General features: G+C 56.3%; 1 protein-coding gene across 3 annotated transcripts in view; it reads left to right on the plus strand.

Moving 5' to 3' along the window:
• Positions 1 to 20302, plus strand: part of CDC42BPB (CDC42 binding protein kinase beta) — an 86079-nt gene that overhangs the window by 23701 nt on the left and 42076 nt on the right. For 2 of the 3 annotated variants that reach the window (XM_059685798.1, XM_059685779.1), the window contains exons 2-3: positions 12319 to 12410; positions 16079 to 16162. In XM_059685798.1, coding sequence (XP_059541781.1) covers positions 12319 to 12410; positions 16079 to 16162 — 176 coding nt within the window. Of the gene's footprint in view, positions 1 to 8979; positions 9095 to 12318; positions 12411 to 16078; positions 16163 to 20302 lie in introns of those variants that run through there. The other variant, XM_059685789.1, reaches the window with a different exon arrangement.

Genomic DNA, 20302 nt, shown 5'->3' on the forward strand with positions numbered 1-20302 from the left:
GAAGCTTGGGGCGTTTATTTTGTAGCCTTAGAGTTGGTTTGTTGGCCTCTGGCTAAGCCAGTGAAGGGAGCTTTCTGCTTCTGGCTGTGCTGGGAGAGCACAGACCTGTCCCGTCTTCAGTCGGGTTACTCAGTCCGTGAGATACCAGCACGGCTTTGGGGTGGATCAGTTTCACCTCCACTCCAAGATCAGTGTTTTATTTTTTTAACAAAACAGTTGTTGAAAATGATTTCAAGTATATAATCCATGCAATTTCTTATTGACTTTTAAAGAGGAAAGGAGAGCGATAGAGAGAGAGAAACATGGGTGGGAGAGAAACATCCCACAGGCCCCCTGCTGGGGATTGGGCCCACACCCAGGCATGTGCCTTGACCGCAGATCGAACTGGTGACTTTGGATTCATGGGTCGATGCTTAACCACTGAGCCACGCCACCTGGGCGCATTTTTTTAGCAGCAAAACTCTGTAGAGTTGTCTGTTCTCACTATCTCCACTCCCTTCTCCCTAATCAGACTTTTGTCCCCCACCACACCCTCAAAACTGCCGCTTTTGTCAAGGCCACTGTGGTATCCTTGGGGCAGATGAGGAGTCCTCAGTCCTCACTGCCTCGGGGTGAAGCCCTGGCTGCCGGCGTCAGAGCCGGGCGCTCTTCTCGGCTCCGCCGGTTCCTCTTCTCTCCCAGCCGGTAGTGGAGCTCCCGGGCTCAGGGCTCAGGCCCTCCTCCGGCCCTGCCAACTCCCTGGGGATCGCATCCAGGTTTGTGACTGATACCAGCTGTACAGCCAGTGCCCCAGTTCCCCAGCCCGCACCCCGTTCTGGAATCCGTACCGCATACCCGCTGCCTGCCGCATATCCTGCCCCTCTCGCTTGTTGGCGACTCCATCCTCCCGTTGCTCACGCCAGCGCCTCGGGGCCGTGGTCCTCTCACCCTGCACGTCCAGTCCTGCAGGAAGGCCTGTCGGCCCACCACCTCCAGGCTCTGTCCCGATCGCCGGCACCTGGGAAGCGTGGCTGTCCTGGCCCACCATGCTCCCTGCCTCCCAGATTCTTTTCATCCAGAGCGTTTATTGTTTTCTGTGTAATGTACTTGCTTCATGTATGTATGGTTTTTCTCGGTCTGGCTCCACTAGCATGTGAGCTCCACGAAGGCAGGGACTTCGTTGCTCACAAACCTTTCCCACTGCCTGGAATAGTTCCTGCAAAAGCAGGTGCTTCATCCCGGCTCCATCGGGCCTGCTCTAGAACCGGCAGCCTCTCAGGTGCTTACAGGTTAGGGGTGGTCACTGCGGGGGGCAGCAGCGTGCCCCCCGGGGCTGCGGTGTACGGAGGGCTTTCGCTTACGGTCTCTTGGCCATTTATTCAGCTCCTCTCCCCCAGTCCGCACATGGTCCGTGCAGACGCGCGGGCTCCTCCCTGCGGCCCCGCGCTCAGGGTCGGTGCCTGTGTCCGAGCTGGCCTGTCCTACTTTCGCAGCCAGACCTTCCACAACTCCCTGCGTGTAGCTTAGCCTGCAGCCTGGCCAGGCCTTTTGCCTCCCAGACGCTCCGTGGTCCCTTCTCCATGCTGCGTGCAGCCGCTGCTCTCGAACCCGCCCTGCTTGTGAATGCGCGCACACATGCTCTTACCTCACACAGTGGAGGCTTCAAGGTTGGTTGAGCTCTTACTGGTTGTCTTTGCCTCTGCCTCTCTCCTCCACGTCCTCCTTCAAAAAAAATGTCAAGTTCCCTCCTGTGTACTCTCACAGTTGGTTTCTTTTCTCTCGCTTTTAACAGCTTCATTGGGATAAAATCCCACCCGTATAGCTGTTTCTTTAAATTCTTTATAGTCCTTACCTTGTTCGTCCATGTGCGATCCGCAGTGTGTTCCTGTCCCGCCCTCTGTCACACCAGGAGGACCTGCGTGGCAGGGAGCAGCCTTGTGCTGGGTCCCTGTGGAGGGTCCCTCGTGGAGGGTCCCTTGTGGAGGCTTTGCTCGGTGAAGAGGGATTGGGAAGAAGTTGGACTGCAGGCCTGCATTCCTCCGACCATGCTGGGCCTGCTGGGGGTGGATCAGAAAGCGGGGCCCTCCCCCAGGACTGAGAACTCCCTAGGACAAGCAGAGGGTGCCCACGAGATGACACTGCTGCCAGCAGAAGGTCCTGCCAGCTCCTGCCTGCGGCCGCAGTGGGCAGTGCAGGCGGCAGAGCACTGGCCGCTAGCCTTCGCTCTGTCTGTCAGGTTGCCGGCCTCTCCTCTCAGTGGATAACTCCAGGCGTTAGAGGGAGATTTCCTCAGAGCTGTTGTGTTTTAGGAGCAACGCAGGTAAAGAAGGGCCCGGAAGACGTGTGCTGGAGGGAACGTAGAAGAGGATTGACAGGCCCTAGAAAGCTGAGCATCGGTGAAGGAGCAGGACCTGGGCTGGGTCAGGAGAGGAGAAGCGGGCGGCCAGCTTTTCTTTTTTGGTTTTCTTCCTTCTTTTAAAATATATTTTTATTGATTTCAGAGAGGAAGGGAGAGGGAAAGAGATATAGAAACATCAATGATGAGAGAGAATCACCCATCAGCTGCCTCCTGCATGCCCCTACTGGGGATGGAGCCTGTGACCTGGGCATATGCCTTTGACCGGGAGTCGAACCCAGGACCCTCCAGTCCGCAGGCCGACGCTCTATCCACTGAGCCAAACCGGCCAGGGCCAGCCTCTTTTCACAGCACGGCTGCTGCTGCTTCGTAGATACACACTCAAGTGAAAGACGTACATGTATTCAATTATGATTTTTCGGAGTTAAATTTTGGAACGGGGTACATTAGAGGGTAGCAGAAACCTAGTAATTTGTTGTTGTATCTGTCTTGGCGAGAGTAATCCCAAGAGCAGGGAGGTAACTCATGGCCTCGGGGGGGAAGGTTACTAGAAGTGGCCCTGCGACAGGGCCCTGGTCTCCCAGCCGGGGCCAGTGCCTCGTTTTCCTGCTGTTACCTCAGACCGCAGAGGGTGAGAGCATGCCTGGCTGTCCCCTGGAGCCCGGCCCCGGGCCGGACCGGACACAGACACAGACCGCAGACACGGCGCCTGCCTTGGGTCAGGGCTGCGATGGGACGCAGACCCGTGGCCTTTTCCTCATAGACGAGGCTGAAGCTGCTCCCACAGGGTGGCTGGGTGGCGGCCAGCAGCACATAGGCTGGTGCAGACTCGTGGTCTCCACTGTGGCTACTCAGCCGCTGTGGTTTCAGCAGCAGGTGCGCTAGGAGATGCTCTAAATTAGTGGGTTAGGGCTTCAGGCGCCATGTAGACCTTGCCTTGGACCTGTCTTACTAATGAGGTTAAACAAAATAGAGAACTACAACTTTTCTGTTGAAAGTTCTACTTACTGCAGGAAAAATACGAATCTTTCAAAAGGTTTTTGTCCCTAGAGCCGGAGGGTGACGTATCATGGGCCCCTTTCCAGGGTGTCTTCAGCTCGCACACTGGGGACAGACACCAGCTTCAAGGCCTGGCCTGCGGGTGCCGGCAATCTCTGCCTCAGGCAGACGTTTCATTTCAGTTGACCTTCCTGTTTCACATTAATAAGGAGAGTCTAAACGTCATCACGGAAGAGAAGTAGCCATGCATGTGTGTCGAAGTGTGAAGGTCATCAGGCACGCTTCGGTTCCCTCCACAGTCTGCAATCTCCCACGCATCGGTAGGAGTGCCGGTGAAGTCGGGGGTCCGTGACACTCGTTCCTGGGGGGCGGGTACTGGCTGGAGACTGACCGTCGTGGTTTGGAGTTTGCAGGTCAATTTCCCTGCCTCCCCTCCCCTGGCAGGTGCAGGGGCCTTGCTGGGGGCGGCCCTGCTGGGTAAGGTGCTCTGGGCTGCATTTGCCAGGGCCGTGTGAGGCTTTGGGGCACTTAGTTTACAGGTTGTGTCCCTGTGTGACCTGCCCGGTGGAACTCGAGTGGAGCAAGGGTGCCTTGCTGGCTGGCAATGTAGCTGGACTCTAGGGCGATTTTGGTGATAGTTTGTTTACTTGTTAAATATGACATATAAATAATGCAAAATAAGTGATTAGAAGGCAGAATGTCACCCAGTAATGGCAGGCGCTCCGTTTAATGAGAACTTACTACGTGCTGGGCATACTGCTGCATGTGTTGTGGGACCATCTAATTTAATACTCGCAGTGACCTCTCGGGTAAGTCCTGTTACTCGGGTAGCAGGTGAGGAGCCGCCTGGAGGCTGGTAGCCTGCAGGCAACGGGCCCCGCAGTGTTTGGATTGAACACCGGCCCCACAGTTTGCCTGACCGTGAGGATGCCCCTTCTGGTCACTAATGCCCAGTGATTTGGGGGAGCTTAGCGTCCTGTCCCATCCCCGCCTCCCCCCCATGTCATGACCTAGACTCTGTACCTTTAGTGGCCTTTTTTCTTAAATTCAGAATGTGTGTGTGTGGATGCTTCTAGTGACTCACGAGTAAATGGCCTGGAAGCTGGCTGTCTCCCCGGACAGGCTCCACGCTTCTCGCCGTCTCCTGTCTGTGCCTGTCTGTGCCTTCCTGCCCTTCTGTGACTTGTCCATGTGACTGCGGCTGTCCCTCGATCCTTCCTGTGTCACCTTAACAAACGGTGCACATTGGTGTTTGCAGCAGCAGGGAGCCGGCTCTCGCAGAACCGTGTGCTGTGACGGGCACTGGCTTTGCACAGACTCTGCCTTGCAGGGGGATCCCAGCGACGGGCCTGCAGACTCGTGGCCGCGGCGCGCCGCCTCCCGGACTGTGGCTTCTGGGGGCGCCGCCTCCACCAGAGGACAGGCACTTCTAGGTGGTCCTGGGAGGTCGTTCAGTAACGACAGAGCAGGAGGGGCCAGATGGGAAGGAAGTGACGAAGTAGACAAGCTGGAGAGAGGAAGCCAAGATGAAGGAATGCGTGGCTGACCAGAGTCTGGCCGAAACGAGGTCGCAGCCCGGGCAGCCGGCCGGGCAGGTGGCCTTCCTGTGACAGCAGCCTGTTGGAATGAGGACTTTCCTGTGCCGCTCCCCACCTGGCTCCTTGGCTCCTCCCGACTCGGGCCGAGCCTCGCTTGGCCTGTGAGTCAGGGAATGAGGGCCGCCGCCCGCTCCCCGTCCTGCCTCACCTGGCGCGTGGCCTGACGGTCAGCGGGAAGGGCTCGCGTCTGGAGAGCAGCTTGTGGAGTTCATTCCTAACGAGGGTTTGTGGCTGACGCCCTGGGAGGGTCTTCTCTCATTTGAAAAATGATCTTAGCTCTAAACAAACCAAACCCATTGAGTGTAATTTAAGCACATTTTCCAAACACATGGGGAGCGGTGTTAATCCTGTGTCGGTGTGTCAGCAGCCTGGGCTGTGGGAGTGAGCTCCCAGCGGGTTTGGAACTGCACGCTCACCCCAGCGGTACTTGTAGAAAGTGGCTGCTTTCCGGCCCACGCTAGGCCCATCCTGCTCTCAGCTCTCGCCTGTTGTCCAGTTCTCACGGGTTAAGCCGTGGTGCCCAGCGGGCATTGAACTTGTGCCCTGTCTGCTTGATGGTTCTGCCTGGCCTAGTACACTTGGCCCCTTCTTCCCGGTACAGAGATTAGATATGCAGCACCTGGCGTGTTCCTGCTGCCCTGGCCGCAGCCTCAGGCCTCCTGCACCACCTGGGGGTGCCTCCCACAGCACCGGTGCCTGCACCCTACCTGCCGGGGCAGTGCTGTGGGCAGCAGCAGGTCTCCGCACTGCTGTTTGTGCCAGGGCCAGAGCGGTAGCTGGCGTTTACCGAGGAGGCCTTCCTGGGAGGGAGACCGCCGTGTTCCTGTGGATAGAGGTCTGTCTCCTCTGCGTGGCACTTGGCCTTGGGAGCCTGTGTCTTCCTTTCTTGTTTGACCGGGAGCATCTGTAAGACCATCTCCGACTTATGGCCACAGAGTGGCTGAGCCCCATGGCACGCGCTGGCCAGGGGCAAAGGGGCACCCCGGCTGCCTTCAGGGGCTGCTGCCCTGGGACACAGCCCTCTTTCCTCAGGTGTCCCTCCCGGGCCTCCAAGCAGCTCAGATAGAAAACCAAAGGGGGCCCGGCCAGTGTGCTCAGTGGTTGAGTGTTGACCTATGAACCAGGAGGTCCCGGTTCGCTTCCTGGTCAGGTCACGTGCTGGGTTGTGGGCTCGATCCCGTGTGGGGCATGTGGGAGGCAGCCGATCAATGAGTCTCTCTCATCATGGATGCTTCTATCTCTCCCTCCCTCTCCCTTCCTCTCTGAATAAAAATGTATTAAAAACAAAACAAAATCAAAGGGAGGCATCAGGTTCTCATTGCCCGTGATTTTCTGTCTGTTTCGGCCAGAGACCCTCTCCTGCCTGGTCTGCTGGCAGAGCTCTGTGTACGGGAGCCCTGGTCTGGCTTTGCCCGCGGCTGGGGCTCCTGTGCCAGGGCTGCCTCTGGAGCAGTCCTTAGTCTGCCCTTGACTCCTGTGCCCTTGGAACTTGGACAGATGCAGGTTGCAGGCTGGTCATGGTGTCGCGCTCCTTCGGCGTACGTTCCCCTTCCTTCCGTTTCCTCATGATTAAGCTCGGGTTGTGTAACTTGGGCAGGTGACGCACACCTTCTCCGTCACGTGACTGATGACCTTCACTCGGGTGGCCGGGTTTAGGCTGTGTCTGCCAGGCTGCACGCGGAGCCGCTCGTCCCCTCAGGATGGGGCGGGTTTGGCCGGGATGTACGTTGTAACTGTCCCTTTCCGCACCAGCTTTTGCCTTCATTAGCTCACTGCCCTCACCTAGACTCCCGGGGTCCTTACCGGCCGTCGCTGTGACTGTCCGTCCTCACGTGGGTTCGCCATCTTCCTTTGAGCGCTCTCTTCTTTCGCACAGGCTCGCCCTGTGCTCCCTGACCCAGCTCTGACTGCGCGGAGCCCGGGTTTCTTTGCTGCAGCAGGTATTTCGAAACCACGATCTGACACTGGATACGTTTGTTGTTGGGGTGTTGCTGCGTCGGGCTGCTCTGTGGGCAGAGCTGCGCTCTGTGGACACGGCATGTATGTCTGGTGTTCTGGCTCCCATACACTGACCCGTGAGTTCACGCCGGGGCCTCCAGGTCTCACCCAGCGCTCTAAGGTGGCCTCTCCCTCCTCCAAAATCCCTCTCTGACCCAGGAGCCTGGCTTCCAGGTCCTCCTGGTTCAGCCTCCTGTGTGCCCATCTCCACTTTCACCCTGTGCCCAGCACGGACGTCCTCACCCCAGCATCTCCCCTCTTGGGCTCCACCTAAAGGGGTGTTGAGGGGAGACGGGACCAGCGGAAGGAGAGGGACTTGGGGCTTTCTGCCCGCCCCCTCTTCCTTTGAGTGACAGCGAAGCGCTTTCTAGTGGTGGCTGATCCCAGTGTGGCGGCTCCCACGCTGGCGGGCCCGGCCTCAGCTGGTCCAGCCCAAGAAGCCCCACCGTGAGCTTGGAAACCCCAGTACCAGCAGCAGCCCAGAGCCCTCTGGGGGGTCAGAGGTCCAGCCCTCCCTGTGGTCCTTCCTGACTGGCTTCCTGCGCCTGCTCTCCGTGAGAAGTTAGGGGTCGGCGTCGCTTCTTAGGCCCCTGCTTCATAGTTCTGTACGTTAAAGTCTCTGTTCAAATGACCGGTGTGGCTTCTCTCTCTTGACCCTGCCCTGTCCAGACGGCAGGGTCAGCGTGGCTGTGTGGACACAGCTCACACCCTGTTGAAATGTCACTTCCTCGGCACCTCCGACGTCCTGTCGGCGGGAGCTCGTGGCCTCCGTGCTGAGTGGTCTGCCCGGGTTGGGCTTTCTGTCCCGGGTCCAGTAGCCCGTGGTGCGCACACAGGGCAGTGCTGCTGCTGCGGACCGATGGAGGCATTTCATGTTCTTGGGGAAGAGTGACTTTCCCCGGGGCTTGTCCTCCTGGCCCTCTTGGCGCCCCTGCCCACAGCTGCTTTTCCGCTGCCGAGCCTGCCGTTTCCCTGTCACGCGTGCATCTCAGGCGTGTGCCGTAGTCCTCCCTGCTATCGACGGGCCCCGGCACATCGCGCCGTCACTCAGGGAACGGGCACAGACAGGAAAAACGCAGCAGCGCCACATGCTGGCAGCGAGCAGGAGCCCCGATGACGTGCCGGCGGTTGAGGGTCCTCGATGTGGAAAGGTCAGAGGTGAAGAGCGCGGCATGTAGGCGGCAGCCGTGGCACAAGTGCTTGACTCCTGGGCCTCGGTTGTCACTGCGCATGGGTTCCTGCCGAGGGTCAGAGGGACCTTTGGCCCACTTTCTGGATGAGGAAGTTTCGTCACAGGATCCAGTGCCTTTTCTAGATGGTACGGCCACCATGGCGCCCTCAGGACCTGCCTCCCGCCTGCCTGAGCGGAAGCTGGCTTTCCCCTGGGCCCACAGCGGCGTGGCCTCTCCTGCCCGTGTGGCGGAATCAGGAGAATTGGGTAAAACACGTCAGACCACTTAATACACATGGACGTTAAAACTGGAAGTTAAAATAAACACTCCAGCCCTGGCTGGTTTGGCTCAGTGGATAGAGTGTCGGCCTGCGGACTGAAGGGGTCCCGGGTTCGATTCCGGTCAAGGGCACATGCCCAGGTTGTGGGCTTGGTCCCTAGTAGAGGGCGTGCAGGAGGCAGCTGATCAGTGATTCTCTCTCATCATTGATGTTTCTATCTCTCCCTCTCCTTTCCTCTCTGAAATCAATAAAAATCTATTTAAAAACCTAAAATAAAATAAACACTCCACACTCCAACGTCCTCTAGCCAACAGGTGAATAATGGGTTAACTATTTAAAAAGCCATTCAGCAAAAAAATAAGGTTGAATATCAGGTCTTCAAAGAGTTGACAACTTTCTAAATAAGGCTTAATAATAAAATGACAAAGGAAAAAGGAATTAATTCATTTTTACTAAAAGTAATAAATTTTATACAATAAACATAGTACAATTAAGATGTAAAGCAGGAACAGAATGAAGGAGTGATGTTCGCAGCGCTTACGTTTGGGAGAGCCACAGTAAAGCACTGACGCTCACTGTCTAAGCAGGTGCAGGCGTGGCCGGTGAGCAGGCATGACTAGGCTCTGGCGCCGGGGAGGGCGATGGCCTTGGTGTGGGGACAGGACAGCTGACTCAGGAGGCAGTTTGGAGGGCAGGTCAGGAACCGTAAAAGGTGAGTGCCCTTTGGAGAGTCCTGGTGTTTCATTCTAAAAATTACTGAAGGTAGTAGAGCTCCGTGCCTGATCATGTTCATTGCATATTCTTCACCATAGCAAAATAATAATTTTGAGAATTAAATGTTCAGCCGATGTGTTTAATAGATACATGATTTTAAAATTGTTGGCGTGCCGCCCTAGCTGGTTTTGCTCAGTGGATAGAGCATCGGCCTGCGGACTGAGGGTCCTGGGTTAGATTCCAGTCAAGGGCACATGCCTGGGTTGCAGGCTCAATCCCCAGTAGGGGGCATGCAGGAGGCAACCAATGATTCTCTCTCATCATTGATGTTTCTCTCTCTCCCTTCCTCTCTGAAATCAATGAAAACATTAAAAAAAATTGTTGGTGTGCCAACTTATTGAAATACTAGAGGCCCGGTACATGAAATTTGTGCACTTGAGGGGGAGGGGGTCCCCTCAGCCCAGCCTGCACCCTCTTGCAGTCTGGGAGCCCATGGGGGATGTCTGACTGATGGCCTAAGCTGTCAGTTGGACACCCTTAGTGCTGCAGAGGTGGGAGAGGCTCTCACCACCGCCGCTGCACTTGCCAGCCATGAACCCAGCTTCCGGCTGAGCAGTGCCCTCCCCCTCTCCCCCCATGGTAGTACACAGACCACCAGGGGGCAGCTCCTGGTGGTCAGTGTGCGTCATAATGACTGGTCGTTCCGCCATTCGGTCAGTTTGCATATTAGCCTTTTATTACATAGGATAGGATTATACATCCGTTAAAATGACAGTTGAGTAGACTAGAAATCTGAAAATATAAGAAGTAAAATAAAAGCAGGATACAAGTTGTGTCAACATTGAGTACGTCTGAGCAAGGACGGAGAGGGAGCGGGGCACGATGCAGAGGCTCGGGCTCAGTTACGGGGTCTTGGACTTCGCGTGTTGCCGCTTGGTTTGCACATTGAAAACCGCCCGCGAGCCCCAGGAGTCTGTGTTTGTGGGGTGTCGGCTGTAGTGTTGGGCCCCTGCCCGAGGAGCGTGCGGACGGCGACAGTGCTCATTCCTGGGCGGTGCTCCCTCCTTCCAGACGCGCTCTCGGGGGAAACAACGCGTCTGATTAATTGGGGGTGTTTTTCTTCACGGTAAAATGGGAGGTTCAGCCAAAAGGTACCACGGGGGGTGTGGTCTTCAGTGGCTGTTTAAACACATTTCCACGCACAGTGTTGGGTTATTTCTGGTCATATTTGAAAGAAATAAAGATGAATCACAGACCTTGAAGTTCGAGCACAGGGTTTTTCTACCCTGGCCTTAAACTAAGAACTCAGGGCCTGTGTTCCCTTTCCTGTCTCTGTGCGATGGCACTTGCAGCCGGGGCAGCAGTTCACTGCCCATGGCACCGAGAGCCTCCTGGGCGCTGGCAGTGAGCCAGGGGATGCACCTTCCTGGTCCTAGGCAACTGTTTAAGGAGAAAGAGTAGCGAGTTAGGTTGGTAATGAGTAGGGAGCTCAGCTAGCCGGGATGTCAGGGGGCAGGGCTGCTTTGGAGACAAGGCAGATGTCGGGGTAAGAAACAACAGAAAGAGCCCTGCCCTCTGCCCAGTTTCCCCCAGTGGGAGTGTCTGCAGGACGGCAGTCATGGGGCCCTGAGGAAGCAGGACAAACAGGAAAGCTGGCATAAGACGTACGGATGTAGGCCTGAAGGTGGAATCGGAGCAGGTGTAGGAGAGGGGATGCTAGACGGGGTGGGATGGGCGGGGTCTGGAGGCCAGGCCTGTGGCTTCCGGTCCAGCTCTGCCACCTGCTCTGTGTTCCTGGAAGGAAGTCATAGACGCTGGAGCAGTTTCCTGGGCGACTGTCACAGGCGAGCGCCACCTGGGGGTCCGGAGGACAGAGATGAAGACGCTGTAAGCTCGAGAGCAGCTCCCTGGAGCTCCGGTCGGGGGAGTGCTGAGCGCCTTCTGAAAGCTCCAGGGAGGGCGCTTCCTGTCTCCCAGCTTCGGGGCAGCGTGTGGGCACGATTGTCCTCCACGTTCTCAGCTCTTCTAGAGTCATTCACGGGAGACGGGTTAACGGGAGAAAATGTCCTGGGTTACTACGGAGGTCCACGTGTGGGTGCCAGCCTGAGACCCCAAGCTGCCTTGGGCAGAGGCTTAGGTGCCCTTCTGACTAAGGAGAGGAGGCCGGGGTCTGGGGCTTCCGGGGGAAGCAGGGAGTTCACGGGCAGAGGAGAAAGAGCAAACTGGCGCCCACATTCCAGCTGGGCCAGGAGCAGGGGCACGGACAACAGACGCCGGGCCAGCTTCCCCGGGCCCACGCACTCCTGTCAGTGCCCAGGGGTGCCCTTCCTTTAAGCAGGGTTCTGCCTGGATTCCTGAGGCAGGTAATGGGGGAGGGCCAGGGACTCTCTGAGTCTTTTGCTTCTTACAAACCAGCTTGAAGTCAGCTTCCCAAAAGGCATATTGCAGGATGGCCAGCCTGTGGTCCCCCGGCAGCCATCCCTGCTCCTGGGCCTGCACCGGCGCCGTTCCGGGCCACGCCTCCCTCTGCGGCCCCTTTCCCTCTCGCTGGAGGGACGGCATTAGTGCTGGCTTCAGGGCTCTGCCCATGCCTCTGTGTCCTCATCTCAACCCGAGTGCATCTGCACGGCCCACTTCCAAACAAGCAGCCGGGGGACACGATTTGGGGGTCGCTGTTAGCTAGCGCGTGTGCCAAGAAGCCTGGCTCCCTCTCCTCCTCCCCATAGGAAGGGTAATAATGGAATTAATCTCAGAGAGGCTGTGCGGATACAGGAGCCAGCGTGGAGTGGGGTTCCTATGGGAGGAGCCATGCGAGTGTCAAGCCCCGTCCCCTCCGTTTTCCGGGGGCACCTCCGTTGCTCCCTGGAGTCCATCTTGTGCTCCCCCAGCTGCCCTGCAGGTGAGCTCAGAGCTCACTCACCCGGAGCACAGCAGTCGCCGCTGCTGCAGAACAGGCAGCACCATGCCCGCTGCCTGGGTGCCGCTGGCAGCTGGGTCTTACCTCCCACGACGTGCCAGGCCTCTGCTGTGAGGGTCTTTGTCGTAACAGGTGTAGCTGTGTAGGTGCTGATGACAAACATCCACGTTAACTTAGCATAAAAGTACTTATTGAAAAGTGAACATTTTCCTATAAAAAGTCTAACTTTCTAGAATAACCCAATGGGTTGGTTTCAGACAGCATGCGTTTAGTCGACAGGCGTTAACCCGCTTTCTTCTTTGCAGCCAAGCCCTTTACGCAGCTGGTGAAGGACATGCAGCTCCGGCGAGAGGACTTCGAGATCATCAAAGTCATCGGGCGGGGCGCGTTCGGCGAGGTGAGCTCGGCTGCGTTCTGTTGGCTTCGCACAGGTTGCCAGGCCACGGGCGGCGTTCTTGGGGCCCTCCTGTTGATTTTGAGGTGAGGTAATTATTGGTAATCTTGGAGAGTGCTGGGACAGAAAGGTGGAATTAAGGGAAAAACAAAAATGAAAGCTTGTGACTGGTGAATTACCCTGGGCATCGTTCTGGCCAAAATAGTTTCTTACAGACCAATAAGGTTTTAAAAATCCACTTGTTAATTTTCTTCGAAATGCATAGAGAGTGAAATATGGTCGTTCTCATTACTTGTGGCTGCTGCCACCAGTCCGTGCCGGCCACGAGTCCCCTGCCTGGCACCAGGAGAGGGCAGCTTGTCCAGCGCGGGCCGCCTCCCTGCCCTGGGCGGGTGGTGGCCTCTGCAGGTGGCGCGCTCCTCCCAGGCTCGCACAGCCCCGCTGTCAGAGATCAGCTGGCTTACAGTGAGCCACCTTCAGAGCGCCTCTCACTGGAGCGCATCGTCCTGTGCTCGGGTTTCAGCTGCCGCGTCCTGAGGCCTGTGTGGGGGAGCCCTCCGGGCGGGCGAGAGCAGACGTGTGGTGGCGTTGGCCGTGCAGGCGTTCTGGGCTGTGCCCTCGGAAAGGAAGCAAACAGCAGTTTCACCGGCAAGGTCTCGCCTGTGGAATCTCTCGTGACTTCTGAGTTAGAGCAGGGCCTGGCATCTGCCTTAGGGAACGTCTCACTGCTGCCCATTCTTCTGCCACAGACACGGGGGCTACCCGTGGAGCTCACAGGCCCTGCAAAAAGCCTGCCAGGCTGGCAGCCGTGTGCTGACCGTCTTGTCTTCCTTGGAAACTGCCCTGGCCTCTGACCAGCCCCCAGCCCTCTGACAGGCCGCATTCCTGTCCCTCATACCCCCCCCCCCCCAGCCCTGCCTTCCAGCCCCTCTTCTCCATCCCTCATCCCTGAGAGTCAGTCTCCCCTAGGCCTGGGGGCAGGGGAGGCAGCACCACAGGGGGCTGCTTGGGGGCAGCCTTGTCCTCTGGGATGGCCGCTCCTCCCAGGCCCGCCCCAGGCTGACCCGATCTCCAGGGTCACCTCAGAACCCAGGGATCCAGGGTCCTCAGCCAAATTCAACTCACTGTGGCTAGGAGGGGGCAGGGAGGGTCCTCTGGTTTTGATGCTGAGGTACAAGGACACACAAATGCCCAGATCTAGGTGACACTGGGAGTGTGGCAGCGTGTGCACCCCGGTTGGAAGACAGCATTTCTCTCCCCTAGAAGGTTCCCTCCTGTTGCTTTTCAGACCCCCCCTCCTGTGAGCCCCACGGGCCCCCAGGCAGCATCTGTCCTGGTTGCCACCAACAAGGAACTTAGTTTAAAGGAACCACAGGAAAGACTGAGTTCTGCACAGAAATAGCAAATCTCTGAGCTGTAGGTAGTTGGGTAAGGCATGGTTTTTGTTGTTTAGTGAGAAGAGAGAGAAAGCCTGTTGAAATCAAGCCTGACTCAGCTCAGTCTATACTTACACCGACTGTCGGCCTTGTCCCAGGAGCCGTGCCAGGCTCGGGCTGTGCAGTGAGCAAGGCCCGGGCCCTGCACAGCTCTGCAGCCACCTGTCCCCGACAGAGGGGCCCGGAGGGGCGGGGAGAGACCGCGCCAGAGAGCGGTCCCTCCAGGAGGGAAGGGAAGGACGAGCGAACGCTGCCGTGCCGCTTGTTTGTAGTGACTTTTATTGGTTTTTGAAATTATTTCAGAGAGGAAGGGAGAGGGGGAGGGAGAGAGAAACATCAGTGATGACAGAGAATCATGGATCGGCTGCCTCCTGCACACCCCCTACTGGGGATCGAGCCTGCAACCCTGGCATGTGCCCTGACTTTGGACTTGAACCATGACCTCTTGGTTCATGGGTTGATGCTCAGCCACTGAGCCACACCGGCTGAGCTCTAGTTCTTTTTAGTGCTCTTTTTTGCCAAAGAACTTGATACAAAATGGTTCTGAGTTTCAAGGAAGGTAACAACGATCACTTGCCACTTTCCTTCAAATTAAGAGAAGCACGTCCTTGCCCAGGCCTTTGCGGAAGCCCGCGGGCTCTCTCCTTTCCTTTGCCCCCTCTCAGCTTTGCCACCTTCTCTGGACGCACCCCCTCCACCCCCACTTCAACCCCCAGTCAGCCTCCCTGGCCCCGAGGCCTGCGCTCCACACCAGCACTCCACACCTACTCCTCCCACCACCCGGCACTCTGTCCCGTCGGGGGCCCTGTGCCTGCTCCCATGCTCCCTGCCAGCGCCGGGACCTCGGATTGTGTGGACAGTCTTACTGAGCCCCCGTTGCTGTTCTGGAGCATCCTCGTAACCACGCACCTGGAATGGGCCCAGCTTCCGCTTTCTGTCTTTGATGGCGCCGGGTGGACCACAGAAACGGGGCCGCTCCTTACCGGTGTTGGGATCAGAAGGCTCTTCGCCTGTGCTTCTGATCGGATTATTCTTTCCTAAGGACGAGCCGGGGCGCGCCAGGGCGTTCATGTGGGCTTCCCACCATCAGGCCCGGGAGGTGACATTGGATGGTGCCCGTCATTTAACATAGGTTTCAGAAGCAGGCCCCTGGGGTGAGAGGGAGAGTTGGGGAGCCCGAACTGAGAGCGAGCGGGCAGGTGCTTGGGGCATGTTGGCTCTTGGGAGACCTTGGCGATGCGTGGCGTGTGCTGGTTAGAGAGCAAGGAAGCTGGTAATGAGGGACTCTGCTTGACACCTGCTGTGGGCTGCCTGCCACTCGCAGCAAAAAGGTCTGCTTGCTCTCACAGAAGTTAGTCACTGTCAATACGCAGCTTATGGCCTTGTGATGGAGACTTGGGCCAATGAACGATCCATTAATGTCAGGTAGAAAGTGCCATGCGATGGCACAGACCTCACATCAGGTGCTGGTGGCGGTGGAAGAGCTCACTGGAGATTGGGCAGGGATCAGGAAGTCCCAGAGGGCTTCCTGGAAGAGGTGGCTGTGAGTTGTACTTTGAAGAATATAGCTGCAGCCAGCATGCCGAGCCTGACATGTGTCTAACACCGTCCTGAGCACATTGCATGAGATCTGAGAGGTGGGCCCCTGAGCATCCGTGGGCCTGTAAGCATGAGCTCGGGGATGGTGCACGTGGGCGCAGGGGCGAAGCTTGGGAGCCGGTGACGAATTTTTAGAGGTTTTTTATGAAACTCTCCAGACACACCCCAAGTAGAGGACTCTATGCACCCAGTACTCAGCACTGCAGGGTTTTTAAAAATATATATATTTTATTGATTTTTTTACAGAGAGGAAGGGAAAGGGATAGAGAGTTAGAAACATTGATGAGCGAGAAACATCAATCAGCTGCCTCCTGCACTCCCCCTACTGGGGATGTGCCCACAGCCAAGGTACATGCCCTTGACCAGAATCGAACCTGGGACCCTTAGGTCTGCAGGCGGACGCTGTATCCACTGAGCCAAACCGGTTAGGGCAGCACTGCAGGGTTTTTTTGCCTGAGGGGGTGTGATCGATCATTCAAGTTGCTGTGTGGCTCAGATCGAGTTTTGATGGTTAAAAGAGCAAGTCCTCATTTACATAGAACACTTTCCTTTTCTTAACACCTCTGTCCAGACAATTGATATCTCACTGTGAGTTTATGAAAACGCACGTTTGTGACACTCCCGTTTGTACTCCAGGTTGCTGTTGTCAAAATGAAGAACACTGAACGAATTTATGCCATGAAGATCCTCAACAAGTGGGAAATGCTGAAGAGAGCAGAGGTGAGTGTGAGCGAGCCACAGTCCCTGCCGGTCTGCGCCTTCCTCCTTGACAGGAGTGAGCTGCTCCTGGCATCAGATGTTGGCCACCTCCCTGCTCTGCCCTCCGCTCCTGTGTTTGCGCCTCTCCCCTCACCCCGCCCCAGAGTCCCCCCGTCCCGCCCCAGAGTCCTCCTCACCCCGCCCCAGAGTCCCCCCACCCCGCCCCAGAGTCCCCCCACCCCGCCCCAGAGTCCCACCCACCCCGCCCCAGAGTCCCACCCACCCCACCCCAGAGTCCCCCCCACCCCGCCCCAGAGTCCCCCTCATCCCGCCCCAGAGTCCCCTTGAGTCTGGGCGGTGCTGGTTACTGTGAGGGCGAAGCACAGCTTTGCGGACTCTGTAGGCATCTATCTCGGTTCGGCTCCCCGTGCCAAAGGAGTGCTGGGATCTGGAGCCTTGTAAGTGCAGGCTGTTTCTGTCCCGTCAGCGGGGGAACGGAGGCTATCAGTAACCGTAGGCGACTGCTGCTTCGCAGTCCCATCCTCCTTCCTCCCCTGTGTCCTCCCTGCGGCAGCTGCTCACGCCCGCACCCTCTCCGCAGCCCCCGCTGAGGCAGGCGAGGCCACCCAGAGCCAGGCTTTTCTCTAGTGGCTCCGCTTCTGTCTCCACTGAGCCCCTCCTCCCCCAGCCCTCCACTGCCTCAGAGCCAAGGGCGCCTGCCAGGTAACGCAGGGCTCTGCCTTCTCCCGCCTGCCCAGCACCTGTCCAGGCCCTCTGACTCTGCCCCCCCAGTGAGCCCTGAGCGCCTGGTCCCTGCAGTCTTCTCTGCGCAGCTCGTGCATGCCACACCTGCTAGGCAAGCCCTTTGTGGGAGGCCCTCCCTCTGCAATCGGCTGTTCCCTGCTTTTGGAAATTCCTCTTTTGGTTTCTAGCCTCTCATCCTATTCCTGCAAACCCTCCGTGTGACTTTTGGTGGCCCTTTCCTCTTTTGTTCTGGAATTCTCTGCCCATGGTAGCTGCTGCCTTGGGCAGATAACGGAGCAGGCCACTGACTTCCGTGGTTACTTCAGGTTGTCAGGGCGTGGTGGGTGGGCGGGCATCCTCGGCCCAGCATCCACGAGGGTTGCTCTCCCTCCTCCCCGCCCCCTCCCGTGTGTGGCACTTGTTGCTCAATAAGTGCCCGTGGGTTGACTGTGTTATGACGATCTTGCAGTCACCTGGGCTTGAAGGGCTGGTGGCCCATGACTCTGCCGCAGCCCTCTCCTTCCTCGCTGCACGGCAGCCTCCCTCCGCCCGTCCTCGCTCTGCTGGTCTGCACCTGCGCCCTCCGGCCCCTCGAGCCTCCCTCCCTCATGTCACCACGGGCACCTGGGCAGTCGCAGGAACTCCTGTGGGGACGCAGTTCTTCATGGGGGAAGATGCGGCTGCCGTACATGGAAGTTCTGGGGGAGGAATGGGTGTTTGGGGGAAAGAAATAGCAGGAGCACATTCCGTTCAAGTGGTATTTCTACCTGAGGTGGCTTATGAAAGGCAGCTGAGCCTGTTTAGTAGCGCTCGTCATGTTAACCTCCGGAGTGTGTGTGTGTTTACATTTTGAAAGTTATATATGCCCCAAGGTTGTTCTCTCTGTTGTGCTAGTTAGCATACAGGTGTGTGAGGACGTGGTGTCATGGTGAGTGTGTGCGAGTAGGGATCGCTTGTTTAATTTGAACCTGGTGACACAGCAAGGAGTCAGTGGGACAGTTGCAAAGCAGTGTACGTTATAGCTCGTTGACCCTCTGGGTGTTAGTTTAGCTTTCTTGGTCATAAAAAATAAAAACTAAAAGCTGTTCAGAGAAAACAGAACTGCTGGCTAATACGTCTGTTCCCTGGATGGTCGCCGTGCTGGCCCCCAGGCTCAGCGGGACTTCACCGGGAATGGTGATGGTGGGTGCCGGCCGGCCGTCCGCTTGGAACTGTCCTGGGCCCAGCCGCCTTCCCCAGGCCCCGGGGCTGGGCGGGACTGGCTAGGGCGGACTGTGGGCCAGGCGTCCTCGTGTCTGCTTCCAATCAGTAGAGTCAGGACACATCCACCTCAGGATTCCTTTTAGCAAGAAAAGCTTTTTAAAGAAGTTGAGAAGAGAAAACGTGTAGAGAAAGCGCAATTGTAAAGGTCCTACTGAGACTTGGAGAGAACAGGTGCTCTGTCTAGCGCCTGCACCCAGGCCTCCATCAGGCCTTGTGTTTTTGCAAGTTTCACAGATAAGGAGCGAAAATCTTATGTTAAATACTCAATGAAGAGGAACTTGCATTGTAATTATGCTGAAGACCTGGTTACATGTTTTTTTAAAGCTCCCCTTTGCTCCCTGTCAGTTACTCCCGCTCACTGCTGTGAGTGTTCCTGACTTTTCTTTCCCCGTCGCCTGTCTCTGCCCCTCTCTGCAGCTGTCAGCTTGTTCTCTGTCTGTGGGTATGTTTCTGTTCTGCTTATTTATTCACTGAGCACAGTACCCTCTAGGTCAGTGACGGCGAACCTTTTGAGCTTGGTGTGTCAGCATTTGAAAAACCCTAACTTAACTTTGGTGCCGTGACACATATAGAAATTTTTTGATCTTTGCAACCACAGTAAAACAAAGACTTATATTTTTTATATTTATTTTATATATTTAAATGCCATTTAACAAAGAAGAATCAACCAAAAAAATGAGTTCGTGTGTCACCTCTGACACGTGTGTCACAGGCTCGCCATCACTGCTCTAGGTCCATCTGTGCTGTTGCAAATGGCAAGGTTCCGTTCTTCTCCAAGGCTGAGTAATAGTCCATTGCACGTGCCTGGCATCTTTATCCACTCGTCTGTTGATGGGCACTTGGGTTGTTTCCATATTTTCACCATCCTCCTATATAATAAAAGGCTGATATGCAAATTGTCCCCTCGGGAGTTCGACCGCTTGCTCTGATGTGTGCTGACCACCAGAGGGCGGCATGGAACGAAGGAAGGCCCCAATTGACTCTGATTGTCGGCCAGCCCTAGGGACCCTTCCCATGCACACATTTTGTGCACCAGGCCTCTAGTTGTAAGTAATGCTGTGGTGAACATAGGGGTGCATATATTGTTTTGAATGAGTGTATTTGGTTCTTTTTGGATAAATACTGAGAAGTGGAATTGCTGAGTCATATGGCAGCTCTATTTTTCATTTTTTGAGGACTCTCTATACTGTTTTCCATAGTGGCTGCACCAATTTGCAATCCCAACAACAGTGAAAGAGGGTTTCCTTTTCTCCACATCGTTGCCTGTGGCTATTTCTAAATACAGATGCAACCTGTGTGTTAAAGCTCTTAAAAAACCCCAAAACTAGCCCTAACTGGTTTGGCTCAGTGGCTAGGCCTGCAGACTGAAGGGTCCCAGGTTCGATTCCAGTCAAGGGCATGTACCTTGGTTGTGGGTACATCCCCAGTAGGAGCTGTGCAGGAGGCAGCTGATCGATGTTTGTCTCTCATCGATGTTTCTAACTCTCTATCCCTCTCCCTTCCTCTCTGTAAAAAAATCAATAAAATATATTAAAAGCCCTAGCTGGTTTGGCTCACTGGATAGAGCGTCGGCCTGGGGACTAAAGGGTCCCAGGTTCGATTCCGGGTCAAGGGCATGTACCTTGGTTGCAGGCACATCCCCAGTAGAGGGTGTGCAGGAGGCAGCTGATCGATGCTTCTCTCTCATCGATGTTTCTAAAAAAAAAACAACAACAACAACAACAAAAAAACCTCCAAAACCCCAAAACTATATAGAGTCTAAAAACATAGTCTTCTATCCACATGCTCCAGGCCATGGTCCTCATGGTAGAATTCTGTTAGGATGTGTGCATCTGTATCCTGCCAATAGGCTACATTCCTTAAAAATAACCCACCCAGACGAGGAAGCATGTGTGTGCTCATCCTGCCAGTCACGTGGGTGCTAGACTGTGGGTCATGATGGGGCAGACACGAGGGGTAGCTGCACTCCTGGCCAACCCCAGGAGGCTGACCCCGTAGAGAGAAGGCAGGTGATACTGGATGGGAGGGGCCCAGCGGGGACACTGTTGCCGACCCCACCCCCACAGTGAGTCTCTAGTGTGGGCCAGAGAGACAGCAGGTGTGGAGGGGTGGGTGTAGGAGCAGGAGGCACAGGTTGGCGCAGCTTTCAGCTGG

This window comes from Myotis daubentonii, chromosome 1 (assembly GCF_963259705.1).
Source record: "Myotis daubentonii chromosome 1, mMyoDau2.1, whole genome shotgun sequence".
NCBI lineage: Eukaryota > Metazoa > Chordata > Mammalia > Chiroptera > Vespertilionidae > Myotis > Myotis daubentonii.